This window comes from Protopterus annectens, chromosome 8.part0, assembly GCF_019279795.1.
Source record: "Protopterus annectens isolate FY-2018-M chromosome 8.part0, PAN1.0, whole genome shotgun sequence".
Classification (NCBI taxonomy): domain Eukaryota; kingdom Metazoa; phylum Chordata; order Ceratodontiformes; family Protopteridae; genus Protopterus; species Protopterus annectens.
Window position 1 is genome coordinate 1,890,312,861 of NC_056741.1, and position 18,213 is coordinate 1,890,331,073.

An 18,213-nucleotide genomic window follows, 5' to 3' on the forward strand; every position below is an offset into this window, starting at 1 on the left:
AAGTACAGTCATTTCAAAGTATTTCTTACACTGATAAAGAGTGGTTTCACAAAATACAGTGATTTCAAACTGGTCTTGTGCTATGGATACTTACTTGGCAAAATACAGTTATTTCAAAGAGTTTGTTGTGCTATTGGGCATAATTACAAGTACTGGCATAAAGTTCTGGCATATATATATATGTGTGTTTATGTGCGTACATAATTTCAAGCACCTTCACTAGTGTCTGTTGATATTGCAGAAGCATTTCGCAGACCAAGTCCACTTGTGTTTGATCATAATATAGCAGAGAAATGGTGAGTATCTGAGCAGGTATACAATATTTTCATACAAGCAGCTTTTTCTGAAAAAGAGGTGCATGCAAGAGAGGGAGAAACTACCATACTGTGGTATCGGCTGAATCAAGGGAGTACCCCGAGGGCTTAAAATGTAAATTTAGAGAAATGTGCAATCTCCAGACAAATGTTACTTTAGAGAGGCACTTACTTTATACAAGAGACCAGAAGCCAGGTGAAACTTTTGCAGCTTATATCGCTGACTTGAGAAACAAGGCTAGAACGTGCAGATTTGGTGACTTGAAAGAAGAGTTAATAAAGGACAGGCTTGTGTGTGGTGTTAATGCTGCAGTGAGAAAGATTTTGCTTCATGACAGTGATTTAACATTAAGCACAGCCATAGAGATTTGTCAAATCCATGAGCTCAGAGAAAGGCACACAAGTATGCTTGCAAGTGATAAAAGCATAGTTTCGACAGCCTCTAGAGCAAACGTACACAGCATGCAACACGTGGCAAGCAGAAACAGGCCTAAACACATGGCAGCTGCAACCCCTGCAGGTCTAGCAGGCAGAACTCATAACTATGTAGCAAGTTCCAAGACTAGCTCAGTAAAAAGGGCATGCTCAGTATACTATAAGGCGAGCCAGCAAAACCCAAGTCAAGTCTTACTGTTAATTGCCCTAATAGTGGAGCCAACCGTGAGTCTAAAAGAGAGAGGTGCTTAGCATTTGGTCAGCAATTCCTCAAGTGTAAAAAATGGAACCATATTCAAATGTTTTGTAAATCAAGCAAGCCTCGTTCAGTTATTAAGAAAGGTCACTCAAAAAAGCAAGTTGATCATGTACAGAGCTGCAACCCTACTTTCTATGTAGATGGTGTATCAGTGATCAGTGAAAAGGTTAATGCAGTAGATTTGCTGGCAAAGAATGAAGTATTTTCTACTGTCCTGATCAATGGCAAGACCACAGAGCTCAAGCAGAGACATTTGCTAAAGTGAAGGCTAGTGAGCAACTTAACTTGGCCAACTGTGCGAAGCTTGTTGCTTATGGAGGTGAACAAAGTCAAACCAGAGGCTCAGTAGTGCTTTCATGCTATTTGGCTAGGAAAAGTTACAGCTTGCAGTTTTATGTAGTCAGGCAACCTGTGCAGTCATTATTAGGTCTCAAAGACAGTTTAAGAATGAAACTGCTTTCTTTTACCAAAGAAGTCCATCATGTAAGCACGCCCCAGTTCCAGCTCTACTGACACTATTTTCTCAGAGTATGCTGATGTTTTTGATGACACGTTAGGCAAACGTTCAGCTGTGTACTCCATAAAAGTAGACCCAGAGGTCACTCCAGTGGTCAGACCAGCAAGAAATGTTCCACTACCTATGCAGGACAAATTCAATGTCCAGTTAGACAAAATGGTGCAGCAAGGTGTGATTTGTCCAGTAACAGAACTGAGTGGGCATCTTCCATGGTAGCTGCTCCTAAGAAAAATGCAGATGAAATCAGAATACACACTGACCCAAGAGACTTGAACAAGGCATTAAAAACACCTCATCATCCTATGCATACAGCCGAGGAAATTGCCACACTCATGCCAAATGCCACTGTTTTTTCTGTCTTAAAAGCAAAGAGTTCATTTTGGCAAGTGATGCTTGATCGCAAATCTTCACTGCTGTCTACATTCAGTACCCCATTTGGTAGATATAGATTCTTCAGGATGTCTTCTGGATTAAATTCTGCCAGTGAAGTCTTTCAGCATGCAATGGAGCAAATTTTTTCAGGCTACCCGTGTGCTATAATAGTTGATGATTTACTGGTTGGAGGCAATGATGAAGCAAAGCATGAGAGAAATCTCAGGAAAGTTCTGGACAGAGCGCGTGAAGTAAATTTAAAGCTCAATCCTCTGAAATGCAAATTCAGATTACCAGAAGTTACTTATGTAGGTCACCAGTACAGGCTTACGTCCAGACCCTTCCAAGCAAACAGCCATTCTTGAGATGCTAGCTCCAGACAATGTCCAAGCTTTACAGCGTTTTCTTGGTAAGGTTAACTATTTCGGTAAATTTATCCCTGATCTTAGTGAATTATCAACGCCTTTAAGACAGTTGTCATACAAAAATGTTGAATGGTCATGGTCAGAACAGCACCAGAAAGCATTTGACAACCTCAAACAGCAAACTGCTAACCCGTCTACATTAAAATACTATGATGTCCACAGACCAGTACTTCTTTCCTGTGATGCTTCAAAGTTCGGTCTTGGTGCAATTATTCTTCAAGAGGGCAGATCCTGTTGCCCATACATCTATTACTCTTACCCAAACTAAGAAGAAGTATGCTCAAATTGAGAAGGAATTTTTGGCAATTGTGTTCGCATGTTCAAAGTTCCATGACTATATTTATGGCCAAGCTATCCAGATAGAAACTGACCATCAAACTCTAGTGACTATTTTAAAGAAGCCTATGCATTCAGCTCCAGCAAGACTACAAAGAATAATGCTTAAATTGCAAAAGTATAATTTCAAAATCATCTATACAAAAGGGAAACTTCTTTATCTGGCTGACACCTTATCCACATCGCCCACAAATACCACGGAACAGCCTGATTCAGAGAATTCTGACTTTGATGTCATGGAAGTGTGGAATTTTTCTATCACAAGACTTGATGAGATCATACAAAGACTGAGCCAATTTTGTAAAAGCTCAGCCACTTCATCAATGTAGGATTGCCGTCGAAGCAATCCTGTGTACCACCAGAAGTGCAAACTTATTTTCTATACAGAGATGAGATGCTAATGGAAGATGGTATAATTTTCAAAGGTCCAAAAAGTATTGCTCCTACTTCCTTGCAACGCAAATACAATCAGATTTTGTGTCGTGGCCACCCATGGTCCAATTTTACCAAAAGAAGGGCGAGAGGACTAGTATTTTAGCCTTCTCTATCAAAAGACATTGATAAAGTGCTTTCTTCTTGTTCAGTATGCAACAGTACTAAACCGCATTTGCAAAAACAGCCACTTCAGTTAAACCAAATTCTCGAACTACCTTGGTCAACAGTAGCAAATGATATACTTGAGTGGAACAATCATCATTACGTAGTGTTGGCATATTCTTATTCGAACTGGTTTGAGATTGATTTGCTACCTACCCATATTTCCAGTGCTTTTATTACTAAGATGAAACATCATTTCTCAGTCCATAGTAGTCCACACAAAGTTATTTCGGACAACGGTTCTCAGTTTACCACTAAATTGCTTCAGAGATTTGCAAAAAAAGTGGGACTTTATTCATGTTACTAGCAGTCCTGAATACCCACAGTCAAATGGCCTTGCTGAATGTGCAGTACAGAGTACAAAGCAATTACTAGAGCTGTCAAAGCGTGACAATACCGATATCTTCTTGAATTTACTCAGTCTCAGAAATATACCCCATGACAACCTACTTGACTTGCCTGCTCAAAGATTTCTATCTAGGCAAACCAGAACAACCTTGCCTATCAGTTCTAGTTTGTTGGTGCATAATGCTAAAAACAACAGAGAACTCAAAGCCCGACTTTTTAAGAAGTGTTCTTCTCAGAACTCCAGCTAAAATAAAACAAACAGATTTCTTTGTCCGTTAAAAGAAGGAGAGACAGTCAGGATGCAAATGGCAAAAGGTTTTAATCAAATTGGTCAAGTGAGAGGTATATGTGGCGAGCCAAGATCCTACTTAGTGGAATCTGAGGGTATAGAATAGAGGAGAAACTGGAGACATCCTCTTCCTGTATCAGAAACAATATTGCAGCATCATACCTGTGATACAGACTCTAGATCTCAGAGCAACACTGACAATGTTCATACAGAAGAACATGTCTCAGTATCCATTCTCGTTCCTGATGATGTCCCAGATGTCCCCAAAAATTGAACATTCCTTAAAGATGGTCCCCATTGCTAGATCAATTCTGATTTTCATGTTACACGATCAGGTCGTATTTCCAGAAAAAGAAGTTAAGTACTCACCATAACGTTCCATCTGAGTAGGTAACTTCATTTGTCAGCAACCTGTGGGTATCGGATCCGAGCCAGCAGCTTTCCAAGCTAGAGATCCGAGCTCCAAGCTCCCCCCCATTACCCACAATACCCTGCTACCTCCCTCCAGTCCTCACATCAAGTTTGCCCAATTATCAGACAGCGCTAAAACAAGCAACAACCTGAACATCCTAACCTGATACCTACTAGGAGTGAATCACTTAATTATTCAGGTAACGAACTACAGGTTAGGGGGACGGAGGGGGGGGGTTGGTTGCTGACAAATGAAGTTACCTACTCAGATGGAACGTTATGGTGAGTACATAACTTCTTTATCTGAAGTAGTTAACTTCATTTGATCAGCAACCTGTGGGACAGAGTCCCCAGCTACCAAAAACTTAGGAGGTCCTCAAGGAAGAATATTCTGGAGCACTGCAGAGCCAAAGGCTGCCCTCCCTCTGGATATCAGATCTAATTTATAATGAGAAATAAAAGTATGAGAGGAAGCCCAAGTAGCTGCTGAGCAAATGTCATCCAAGGGTACCCTTGACCAAAAGGCAGCAGAGGTAGCCATAGAACGAGTAGAGTGAGCATGAACCCCCACGGGCTCAGGCCGACCAGAAATTTTGTACGCGAGTAAAATGCAGTGAGATATCCACCTAGCTAGAGTCACCTTCATTACTGGTTTACCCAAAGATGGCTTAGCAAAGGAAACAAAGAGCTGCTCCGACTTACGCGAGGCAGCTGTTCTGTGCAAATAAAAGTGCAATTGTCTATGCACGTCTAATGAATGTAGTCTGTACTCTCCTTTGTTCTGGTAGTTAGGAAAGAAAACAGGCAGATTAATGGATTGGTTGATGTTAGCCTTGGAAGCCACTTTAGGTAAAAAGGGATTAGTCCTAAGGGATACTCTGTCCTTATGGAAGACAAGATACGGAGGTTTAGTACAAAGGGCCTGAAGCTCCGATACCCTTCTAGCTGAGGTAATAGCAATCAAGAAGGCAGTTTTCCAAGACAAATACTTTAAGTCAACCGAAGCTGCAGGCTCAAAGGGGGGGCCAGTAAGAGCCTGGAGCACTAAAGTTAGATCCCACGGAGGAACCGCATTCTTGACAGGAGGTCTTAAAAGAAAGGTACCTTTCAAGAAGGTCTTACAGATCTTACAGGAAGCTAAGGGACCAAGATTGTCTCTGATGTGGAAGTGGGAAATGGCCGCCATTTGAACCTTCACAGTTGAAGAACTGGCCCCCTGATGAAAAATGTGGGATAAGAACTCAAGTACTGCTGGAATGGGAGCCGTAAAGGGGTCCAAATTCCTTTGCCCAGCCCAGATAGAAAAACGTTTCCATTTACTGTTGTAGACTTTCCTGGAAGAAGGCTTATGTGCCGCCACCAAGATGGATTTAACTGTGGACAAAATGCCGGGAGTCCTAGCCACTAAAAGAACTGGATCAACCAAGCGGAAAGCTTGAGGTCATCCAGGTTCGGAGTTTTCAATCCCGAAGGATGAGAAATCAGATCCGGAATGGGATCTAAGATCCAAGGAGGAGCTATGAGGGAGGAGCTATGAGATGAGACCACAGGTATGGGAACCAGGTTTGACGAGGCCAGACTGGGGCTATGAGGACAACCTTGCTACCCAACCGACGAGCTTTCTGCAAGAATTTTGTCATTAACGGGAAAGGAGGATAAGCATAAAGAAGACCGGATGACTAAGCATGAACTACAGCGTCTCTGCGGGTCACTCCCGGTGGAGGGATTAGAGCAAAAAACTCACTGCACTTTGCGTTCAAAGGCGATGCAAACAGATCTCAGCAAGGATGACCCCATTTGAGGAAGATCTGTTTCACTACTAAGGGGTTCAGAGACCACTCATAAGGTGAGAGGACAGTTCAACTCAGCTTGACCGCTAAAATGTTGGACCGACCTGGAATGTGCGTTGCTAGCAGAAAACGGTTGGTGGATATCGCCCACTCCCAAACTCTCATGGCCTCTTGGCAAAGGGGGTAAGACTTGGTTCCCCCCTATTTGTTGATGTACCAGACCACTGCCATATTGTCTGTCTGAATTGCAATAGTCCATAGAGGAAGAAGGGCATGGAGAGCTTGCAACGCTAGAAGCACTGCCCTCATCTCCAGAACACTGATATGCAAAACGGTCTCTGTTGGAGTCCACATGCCTTGGACAGTTCTGCCCATGCAATGCAACCCCCCCACCCTAGGCAAGAAGTGTCCGTGGTCAATGTGGCTTGGGGTAGACACATCAAAAAAAGCTGCCCTTCCCGAAGCTCTCGGGAATGGAGCAAACCCTGCTGAGGGGAATTGGGGAGTACAACGGATGTCGAAGGATGGACCACTGGACCTGCAAGGTCCACTGAAGAACCCTCATATTCAAGCGGGCTAGGGGTGAAAGGTTGATAGCCGCCACCATAGACCTTAGACCCTCAGGACTAATTCCACTGGTGGGGCCAGAGACTGCAGAAGGGCTAAGACATGTAGAGTTAGGTTGTGGAGTCTGTCCGAAGTCAAGAAGGCCTTGGACTGAAGCATGTCTATTCTGGCCCCTATGAAGTCCAGGACCTGAGCAGGCTGAAGGGACGATTTTTTTGTAATTAGTGATTCCCAACTGGTGGGACAAACGCATGAAATAATCCCTGGCTGAGCATAGTAGATGCCTGGTGGGAGCGGCGAGGAGCCAGTCGTCCAGGTAAGGAAAGACCTGTATTCTCTGAAGCCTCAGGTGGGCCGCTACATCTACCATGACCTTGGTGAACACCCTGGGGACTGTGGTGAGGCCGAAAGGGAGGACCCTGAACTGATAATGACTGGCCCCCAACCGAAAGCGGAGAAACCTCCTGGATCGCCTGTTCATTAGAATGTGATAGTACGCATCCTTGAGGTCTATGGAGCACATCCAGTTGTTCTCCTGCAGAAGGGGGAGAATAGATTGAATGGTAACCATCTGGAATTTCTCCTTGGCAACGGACAGGTTCAATGTAGACAGGTCAAGAATTGGCCTCAAGTCCCCCGTCTTTTTTGGCACCAAAAAGAACCTGGAGTAATTGCCTGATCCAGACTGGCCTGGGGGGACATGCTGGATGGCTCTCTTTCTTAGCAGCTCTTTCATCTCTAAAGCTGCTGCCTCCCACTGACTGGGTGGGACATCGGGGAGGCGCCCCAACTGAGGGGGAGGGTTCACGAAGGGAATAGAGTAGCCTCCGGATATTATTCGGCGCACCCAGCGATCTGTCGTGATGGACTCCCAATGTGCTAGGTGTTCCGAGAAATGCCCCCTGACTGCCTCCAGAGAGGAGCAGTCGGGCAACCCCTCAGGGTTGCTGCATGGGTCGGTCGGAAAAAGGTTCCCTCGACCCGAAATTCTTCGGCCCCCCTCTGCCTCTGTGCTGGCATCCGCCTTGTCCTCCCCCTGCCTCTGAAGGACGAAGGGTCCGGAGCAAAATGGGATTGTTGAGATTTCTGGAACCACATCTTCGTTTGTCCTCTCTGGTTCCTGGAGAAGGGCCTTTGAGGAGCCGAGAAGCAGATTCTGATGGCAGACGTCTTCCTGTCTTTCTCGCTCTGGAGTAGCGTATCACGGACAGTCTTACCAAACAGGGTAGAACTGTCAAAGGGAGCATTCGCGAAGGACGCCTTGAAGGGTTCCGCAAAATCACAAAGACGGAGCCAGGCATGACGCCGCAAGGCAATGCCTGCTCCGCTGGCTCTAGCCGCCCCCTCTGTGGCATGGGAGAGAAGCCGCATAGAAGTGTTGGATACTGACTTTAGAGTGGCCATTCGTGCAGAGAAGGTTCTTTTGTCCTCGGCCGACATGGACTCCGGGGGTGACCCAGCATACTCTTTGATTAGATCCCGCTGAAGGCGAATCACGTGTGCCAAGTAGTTCAGCGCCCTTACGGAGAAGGTGGCTGAAGCAAACATCTGCTTTCCAATGCAGTCCATCATCCGAGACTCCTTGCCGGGAGGATGTACCGAGGAACTATCCTGAGCCAGTTCCTTCTTGGTGGCAGCCGCCACCACCATGGCATCTACTGGGGAAACTTTGCTCCACGCCGTTCTGTCTGTCGGGGGACTAAGGACTTTATCTGGTCTCCTGGGGATCGGCTCTAAAGTGTCCGGCTCATTCCACGCCCTGGTAGTTATAAGATCTACCAGTGGGTCGGCCAGAGGGGACACCCAAGAGGTAGATGGGCCTGTGTCAAATGCCTCCAGAAACACAGACTCATCCGAGGAAGGTTTTTGGGCTGACCAACCCCCTCTAATGCGCAGCATCTCCATGATGTCTCCAAAGTAGACATCTTCGGGGGGTGACCTGGGGGAACCTTCAACTTCCTCCAAGTCAGTGTCTTCCGTGAGGGACTCGGGGGAGTCCAAGTGCCTCCATTTACACTTTCATTTGTGAGGAGCCTCTTCGGGGGGGAAGGGGTTGTTTGAGGAGGGCTCACCAACCAGGTACTGTTCCTCTAGGTGAACCATCTTGGACATAGATGCAGGCTGTCCCTGTGGCAGGATGATGGAAGACAGGCCCGTCTGCGAAGGAATGGCAGGTGGATCCGTAGCACGAACCTGGGGCCTCGAATCCCTCGAGAGGACCCTCTCCACGACGTCGAAGGCCGAAGGTGAACCGCCCTCCCTAGGATCCAAGAGCAGCCCCCTTGGCTCCGATGTGTGGATCGGCGCCGCCAAAGTGATCGGACCCGAAAGAAAAGTGTGCTCCGACCGCATCGGAGCCGAAGACATACTCACCCCTCTGGATCCGAGGCTTGGCTCACGGCCCTGGGAGCTCAGATCCAAAAAAGGACCCAACAAACTCGAGGGTACAGCCGGCGTCAAAGTAGCGATTACTATTGGCACAGACGGCTCCGAAACCCGATAATGGATCGGAGAAGGAGCAATGGGGGCAAAGAAAGGGGCAGAGCACCCCCCCCCCTGTAGGGGGGGAGGGAAGAGAACTCCCATCTGCATCTGGGCCTGGAGGAAGCGACGCATCATCCGGTCCATGTCTGCATCCGAAAGGCTCCTAGTTGATCTAGAAGAAGCCGCCGAGGCTGGCCGGGAAGGCTGCCTCGATGACCTCGAAGGTAACCGGGTCTCCTCCTCCGGCTCCGGAGAGAAACGTGGAAAATGGAGCCGAGAGGGGGAAGACCCAGAGACCTTCACGGGAGAAAAGAGCTGCTTAGCCGGCGGGGCCGAGGGGGCAGAATCGGCACGCCGCTTATGGCTCCTATGCCTCTCCCTGTCTCTTTCCTTCTCTCAATGTCTATCTTTCTTACTGGTGTCCCTTTCTCCCTGGGACACAGTGGGAGTTTGAGTCCCAGCCAGGGGAGAAGGAACAGTAGGCTGAACAGTCGCGGCTGGTGCCACTGAGGGAGAGGAAGAAAAAGCAGAATCCGAGGCAACAGGCCCACAAGGATTAACTTTGTCCTCCTGTCCCTCAAAGCCCGGGGGTTGAAGGCAGCACAGATCAGGCAGCCTGATGATAAATGAGCAACCCCCAGGCAAATAACGCACTGAGTGTGGCCATCGGCTGGGGACAGCTTATGGCCACACTCAGAGCATTTAGAAAATACGGCCTTAGGGCCTTTGGCCATGACAACGCACACACACACACCCACACACAGATAAGGGGAAGGGAAAGGTTAAGACTAACTGACTACTAAAACAATTTAAGCTAAATAAACTAAGGGTCGACTAATACACACACACGCACAATTTTATGTGAAAAAACAAAGTAAAAAAACCCTATGAAACCACTCACAAAACCACCAGGAGCTCATCACTCGTGTTTCAAGAAGCCGCGGCAAATGAGATCTAGGGACTGGAGGGAGGTAGCAGGGTATTATATGTAAGGGGGAGGAGCTTGGAGCTCGGAACTCTAGCTTGGAAAGCTGCCGGCTTGGATCCGGGTCGGATCCGATACCCACAGGTTGCTGATCAAATGAAGTTAACTACTTCAGATCTAGTGTAAAATATACAGCAACCTGGGCATGCTCGTTTTATGTGTGTCTGATTTTGTATGACTGCATATCAAATAATTAGTTCTGTATAACTGCATGTCAAAAGATATTTTCTGTAAATTGCATGTCATTGAATACTGTCATTTAGTATATGGACTATTTCTCAAAGAGGTTGGATGCAGATCAGAGTGTGTGTATGTACCTTTAAGAAGCATTTCCAGATGTAAGCACATACATATAAATAGTGAGACCGTGCATGCAGCACTGCCATTTTGAGAGAACAGCCAGAGTATTAACATGTATGAGTGTGGTAGTCAGTCTGTTTATAAGTTTATTTAAGTTTACGTTACAAAGCGTAATTTCTAATGTGTTTTTGTGTAATAAAGCTGCTTGAACTGAACCCACGAATGTTTGTCTGTTTATCCTGACCAGATGAGTGACACTCATTAACAACTTTTTTCCAGTTCTTGGTTTGCTTTTATCATAAGCATAAAGTTTATTATATACCTTATACCTTCATACATAGATAACATTCACATTTCAAGCTATTTCTCAAACATCTGTTATTCATTTATACTTCTAGTTACATTCTCACCTGCCAGCCAGTCCCTCTTCAAGTCCTTCTTTGTTAATTTTCCTTAATCACTCTATTTCCTTAATCATTCTTGACATTATTTTGTATGAAATGTTCCCACAATTGCTGTTTATTAAGATGAGGTTTACTTGCCCCTGCTAATAAAATTTGGAACTCCAGGTCTTTCCCCTCTTTCATGATATTTATTAATGTGCACAATTTGTTAGTTAAGTTGACTTCTTTTTTCTGTTAATTGTTTTTTTTGCTACTAACAACTAACTGTATACTCAGTTCACAGCTTTTTTTTATAATTTAGATTTCAGTGTCACAGCTAAAATACATTGTTTCTTTGTTTCATGTAACATGTTTGCCAAATATCCGTATTGCAACATTCTGTATGGCTTTCTTAAAGTTAGTCAGTTCTGAACAGTTCCAGAAAATATTCTAATTCTCTTTTCATTCTTTCTGTGCCTTCAGCATCTGTATCCCCACCTGAGGAAATATTTTCTGTAATGAACTGGGAGTATAAAAGTACAAATAACATATACAAACATCTCCTGACAAATATTCTGAAAAGCCTGGATTTAGCTGCATGCTTAGGCTTCCTGCAAATTTCTTGCCATTGTTCGTTAGCAACCTCTCCACTAATTTTGTTCTCCAAAACTGCCTGGTTCATACAATTATCATGTGGCATTTCTTATGCTCTACTTTATTCTAATCCTATCTTCCTATTATTTACCTCTTATGCTCTAGGTCCAAAATAAGTATCTTACTAACTCTGGCCATTTAGCACTCCTCTCTTGTTTTAGCTGTTTTAATTTGGCTATATTATTTATTTATTTTATTTATTTATTTCCAGTTTGATGACCGGGGAGGTCCACTGGGCTCAAAGAGCCCATTTTCAGTGGAGGCCCGGGGAGAAAAGCTCAAATAATACATAGTACAAGCTCTATAATATGAAGTACAATACATAGTGGAAACAGAATCAAACTAAGCAAATTTTAAATACAAAATAGTAAAAACTAAACAAAAGTTAAACAGCAGCTTGGAGAATTTAATTTACATCCCTAGGATATAAATTAAATTTCCCCCAAGCCTTTCTACTATTCCACCCCTTTCTCTGTGAAGCTAATCTGTTCCATATATCTTGGGTATTACACTTTTCTTTTCCATTTATCACTAACAACCCTATGTCTATCTTCTGTTTCAGGTGCACCATTTGGTATAATTTCTCTTCTATATCATTTTATTTATTTTTTATTTTTTTAGTGTTTAGAACATTTTCTGCTATCCTGACTATGTATAAACAATGTATACTAGTTAAGGTTTTTCCATAATGCATGTGTCCAAAGTGTGAGTCTCTGTGTCCTTTGATTACTCACCCTCTGCCAATGTTATATTTTCCATTTAGTTTGGTAGTCCTCATTTGACTGAGATACACCAACCTGAATTGTGCTGCCTTAAAATACTCCTTTAAATATGTTAGTCTCAAACTGCCTTGGCCCAGTGGAGAGTTTAATTTTCCCATCTACCTCATGTCCATTTCTCTTCCATATAAATTAGTTTACCTCTTTATTAATTGTTGCCTGTAACTTTTTTTATCTGTCTGGTAAAAATAGGCCTTACAAGTATACGGTATGAGGGAAGTTAAAAATGTCTTCAGCACTTGTACTCTACATTAATTACTACATGACCCAAATGCCATCTGCTCCAGTCGACTATACTCACAGCCAACTGCCCACTAAGAATAAATGCTTTGCAGAAGATAGAAAATGTAATATTCTGTATAAATGTAATAGTATGCAGCAGTTGACTTGGCTGGCTACTTGTTACATTCTGCATGATAAGGGTTTAGACCATGGGTTTGTCACTGAGGCCTCCCATTACATTTTAGCATCTTCAACTTTAATTCCAGTAAAAGCTAGTTGTTAGCTTATTGAATTCTGCAAAGTTTCATAATCAGTTCACACACAAAGGCCAGATTTAATTTTTGTGCTACTGCATATTAAAAAATAAAAAACAAACTACCTGTACAGATGTGGGTTTTGCCACACGAAAAGAGAAATCTTTGTCAGCAAGTACTAATACAACATGGATACAGTTGGGAACAGCATCCTAAAAAGGAATAGAATGTGCAGTGAGTAAACAATATAATCTGTAAGTGCTAAGCAAAAAAGTAATAACAAAATTGCCAATAATTTAAACTAAAAGGGGTGCACTGTAAAATTAGGTCACAAATAGCAATACACATGTTCGATCTGATGCAGCATATTCTTATGTTTTGTATGAAATAAAATCAAATCATTAAACCATAAGCCAACTGCAATGGAGCTCAAAACAAAATAATAAGAATATACATATTTATTGATGTTATGCAAACGGGCAAAGTTTTCTTACATGCCCAATGATTTTGGAACATTTTTTTGTTAAATCTGTTAAACTATCAGTAGTTCAGTATTCTGAAATGTTTATTTTTTTATTTAACAATAATAATGCAGTTTTCTGCTGTTTTCTTTGTGATCAAGGACAGGTCCTTCTCTGAAAACCAAGAACAAAAAGAGATCAGAATCTAAAGCCAGTGTAACCTGCAAACAAAAACACTGAACATTTACAGTTCTTGTATGATATAGCCCATGAACACGGAACTAATACACAAAAGCACTCAAATTTACATCATGTAGAAAGAATTTTCCTAAAACGTTGTTTACAGTTTCTTCAAAAAAAAAAACAAAAACAATGTTCTACAGACAGTCACATGTGGCAGGTACAGTATTAAATACTTTATGACCCAAGTGCCATCTGCTCGAGCCAATTATATTCAGTCATTTGCTCACTAACAAAAAATGTTTAGCAGAAGATAGAAAACAGAAAAAAACAGTGTGCCCACTAAGAAGACTGCTTGTGACACAAAAAAAGAAGAATAAAACAGTGCTTGTGTAGGGGTGGGCAAGCCCACATGTACCACTTAATATGGCAGGATCTACCCTCACACCACCAGACTCTACAAAGACTACCTCCATAGTTGCACCAACTCAAAGAAAATATAATTAGAGGCAATGCTTGCAGGTTGCCCTCAAAAGGAACACTTGTGCTCACTGGGATTAACTGGTTGAAAGAAAAACAACCAACTATAACTAAATATAAGATGCAGGTTCTACTTCAAGCACTCAAAGGCCACTAATGATAAGCTAGGGACTCAAGCATCTCTTAACTTTAAGAAGCTGCTCTTGCATTCAAACTCGAATAAGAGTTAAGAGCAGACAGCTGCTGCACCTTACCTGAAAATATATAACTTTCAGTGAAATAAATGCGGCATCTGTAGGAAGGGCACGGATCAGGACTGTAAAATACTGAAGACACTAGCTGGTAAGAATCTTACAGCCGTTCAGCAAAAAAGCAGTTCATGCTTCAACTTGGGTATAAGAGATGTCTTCAAATAACTTAAAGGAAAATTAAATCAAATATGCTTAGATGTCATTAAAATAAATGACCCACTGAAGGAATATATCAACTCATACAAAAAGCTTCAACAAATCACAGGATGAAATGAAGAATCAGCTGGCTGAGTATAAGGCTACTCAAGAAGAGGTGCTTCAAAAAAAGTACAGTTAAAAGACAGAGTACGCAAAGAAAAAAGAAGTTATGTACTCACCATAACGTTCCATCTGAGTAGTTATACTTCATTTTCTGCAACCCGTCGGTATTCGGATCCATATCGGATCCAAGCCGGCAACATTTTATCAAGCATCTCCTCCCCTTACCCATAATCCCTCACCTCTCCTATCTTCCCTCAGACTGAGTTTGCCACTAACCAAACTATTAGCAACTCAATAACGTTAACCTACAATAGGTTCGGGGGAAGGAGGGAGGAACAGTTGCAGAAAATGAAGTATAACTACTCAGATGGAACGTTACGGTGAGTACATAACTTCTTTATCTGAAGTAGTTAAGTTCATTTATCTGCAACCTGTGGGACAGAGTCCCCAGCTACCAAAACTCCTGGGAGGCCCTCATGGAAGGATATTCCTGAGCACCGCAGTGCCAAAGGATGCTCTCCCTCTAGAGATCAAATCCAGCTTATAATGAGAGATGAATGTATATGACCTTGCCCAGGTCACTGCTGCACAGATATCATCCAGAGAAACCCTAGACCAAATAGCAGCAGATGTTGCTATAGATCTGATGGAATGAGCTTTAATAGCACCAGGTGGGGATAGGCCTTTATCCCTATAGACTTGCAGTATACATTGTGTAATCCACCTGGTTAAAGAGACCTTGGAAATGGCCTTGCCCAAAAAGGGTCTAGAAAAGGACATGAATAATTGGTCAGACTTACGAAATTGCTTAATCCTGTGTAGATAGAAATGAAGCTGTCTATGAATATTTAGCAAGTGCAGCTTATATTCCCCCTTGTTCTGGAAATTTGGAAAGAACACAGGCAGATTAATCATCTATTTAATGTTAGATTCAGAAGCCACTTTCAGTAAGAAAGAAAGGTTCGTGCGAAACCCTGTCTTTATGAAAAATCAAGTAGGGGGGCATGGCAGGCAAAGCCTGGATCTCAGAAACCCTTTTAGCCGAAGTAATGGCCACTAAAAAGGCTGTCTTCCAGGACAGAAATTTTAAGTCTAATGATGTTGCTGGTTCAAAAAGGGGTGCCACCAATTCCTGCAGAACTAGAGTAAGGTCCCAAGTGGAGATGGAATTCTTAACCGGGGGACGCAAGAGAAAAGTACCTTTTAGAAAGGCCACGCACAATCTCAAGGAGGCCAGAGCATTGAAATTTTCATCGATGTGAAAATTAGATATGGCTGCCAGTTGTACTTTCACTGTGGAGGAGCTAGCCCCTTGTAGAAAAATATACGCCAAAAACTCAAAGACTGCAGGAACCGGGGCAGTAAATGGATCTATGTTTCTCTGAGAAGCCCAAATAGAGAAGCGTTTACATTTGCTGCGATAAACCTTCCTAGTGGAAGCTTTGAGGGATGCCACCAGAATACTCTTCACCGAAGATGATAAACCGGGAGTCCTAGCGATCAGGGGAACTGGAGCAACCAAGCCGTCAGCTGGAGTATGTCCAGGTTGGTCGGACTGATGCCCGAGGGATGGGATATGAGATCCGGGTAGGGATTTAGAATCCGTGGAGGAGTTAGAGCATGAGACCAGAAGAAGGGGAAACACGCCTGACGAGGCCAGAACAGGGCAATGAGGATGAGGTAGCGGGGGATAGGCATACAGTAACCCGGGAGGCCAAGCATGGACTAGAGCATCTCTGGGGGAGTCCCCTGGGGAGGGGATTAGAGCAAAGAACTCACTGCACTTCACGTTGGAAGGAAATGCGAAGAGATCGCAGCAAAGGTGACCCCACTATAGAAAGATCTCCTCCTCTACTGACTGTTTCAGAGACAACTCGTATGGCATTAGAATAGCTCGACTCAATTTGTCAGCTAAAATGTTGGAGCATCCCGGGATGTGCATTGCAATCAGAAACAGACGGGTGGAAATCGCCCACTCCCACACACGCATGGCCTCGTGGCAGAGAGGGTAAGATCTGGTCCCTCCTTGTTTATTGATGTACCAGACAATGGACATGTTGTCTGACTGAACTGCAATTGCCCCCGGGGGGAGAACAGTATGAAAGGCTTGCAACGCTATAAGCACTGCCCTCATCTCCAGAACACTGATATGCAATCTGGTCTCGGTTTGGGACCACGTGCCTTGGACTGTCCTTCCCAAAAAGTGCCCCCCACCCGAGCTGGGAGGCATCCGTAGTCACTGTGGCTTGGGCTGGGGATGTTAAGAATGGACAACCTGCCATGATTTCTGGTGACTGGTGCCACCAGAGAAGAGAAGTCTTGCAGGCTCTGCTGATCCGTATAGGGTAGTCCATGGGGAGGTCTAACCAAGACCAGTGAACTGCCAAGGTCGACTGAAGCACCCTTATATGAAGACACGCACATGGTAGAATTGAAATTGCTGCTGCCATGGAGCCTAGGGCATGGAGAATGTCGCTCGCCATCGGTGTCCTGGGGCCAAGGATCATTGACACATGGGCCCATAGGTTCTGGATCCTGTCCCGAGTGAGAAAAACTTGTAATAGTAGAGTGTCCAACCGTGCCCCTATGAATTCCAAGGTCTGTGTCGGATTTAGGTGGGACTTGGAGATGTTGATGGTGATCCCTAAATTGACTGCAAGATGCATGAAGGAGTCTCTGGCCATGCAAAGTAGACGCTTGGTGGTAGCAGCGAGGAGCCAATCGTCTTGGTAAGGAAACACCTGAATTCCCTGAAGCCTCAGGTGAGCCGCTACTACTGCCATAACCTTGGTAAACACCCTGGGGGCTGTGGTGAGACCAAAAAGTAGGGCTCTGAACTGAAAATGATTGGCTCCCAGACGGAAGCGAAGAAATCTCCTGGAGCTTCTTTAAATCTTGATGTGGTAGTAAGCATCCTGGAGGTCTATCGAGCACATCCAGTCGTATCCTTGGAGATAAGGTAGGATGGATTGTAAGGTGACCATCCGGAATTTCTGCTTGGCTACCGACAGGTTCAGGGTAGACAGGTCCAATATGGGTCTGAGGTTCCCCGTCTTTTTTGGCACTAAAAAGAACCTGGAGTAAACGCCTAATCCGGACCGATCTGAGGGGACCGATTCGATGGCCTGACTGTAAAGCAGCTTTGAAATTTCATGAGCTGCAGCCTCCCTTTGAGTGGGTGGGACATCCGGGAGGCGCTTTGATTGTATAGGTGGGGAGATGAACGGGATGGAGTATCCTCTGGATATTATTTGGAGCACCCAATGGTCCATCGTGATGGACTCCCAAACATTAGATGCAATGACAATCTTCCCCTGACTGTCTCCAGAGTAGGACAGTCGGACAACCCCTCAGGATTGCTGCGCAGGTCGGTCTGAGAAGGTCTCCCTCGACCCAAAGTTCCTCAGACCCACTCTGCCTCTGGGGTGGCATCTGCCTTGTCCCCTTCTGCCTCTAGGGGGTAGTTGTCCCGAGTGTCCCGGGAAAACTGAGATTTTCGGAACCACATCTTCTTCTGCCCTCTCTGATTCCTAGAAAAGGATCTTTGAGGGCTAAAGAAGCAGACACCGACGGCAGACAGTCTTCCCATCCTTCTCGCTCTGGACCAAGGTGTCACAAATTGTCTTCCCAAAACGGGAGGAACCATCAAAGGGAACATTCATAAAAGACCCTTTGAAGGGATCCGTGAATTGACAGAGTCTGAGCCAGGCGTGCTGCCTCATAGCTACACCAGTCCCTAGCCACTCCTTCCATGGAATGGGAAAGAAGACGCATGGATGTGTTAGAAACGGATTTCAGAGTCGACATTTTCGCTAAGAACAGCCGCTTGTCCTCTGGCGACAAGGACTCTAGGGGCGAC

General features: G+C 44.4%; 1 protein-coding gene across 1 annotated transcript in view; it reads right to left on the minus strand.

Moving 5' to 3' along the window:
- The window catches only part of PLEKHG4 (pleckstrin homology and RhoGEF domain containing G4), a 3,374,045-nt gene that overhangs the window by 2,402,834 nt on the left and 952,998 nt on the right, over window positions 1-18,213 (minus strand). Inside the window, exon 7 of the mRNA XM_044079537.1 lies at window positions 12,847-12,933. Coding sequence (XP_043935472.1) covers window positions 12,847-12,933 — 87 coding nt within the window. The remainder of the gene's footprint in view (window positions 1-12,846; window positions 12,934-18,213) is intronic.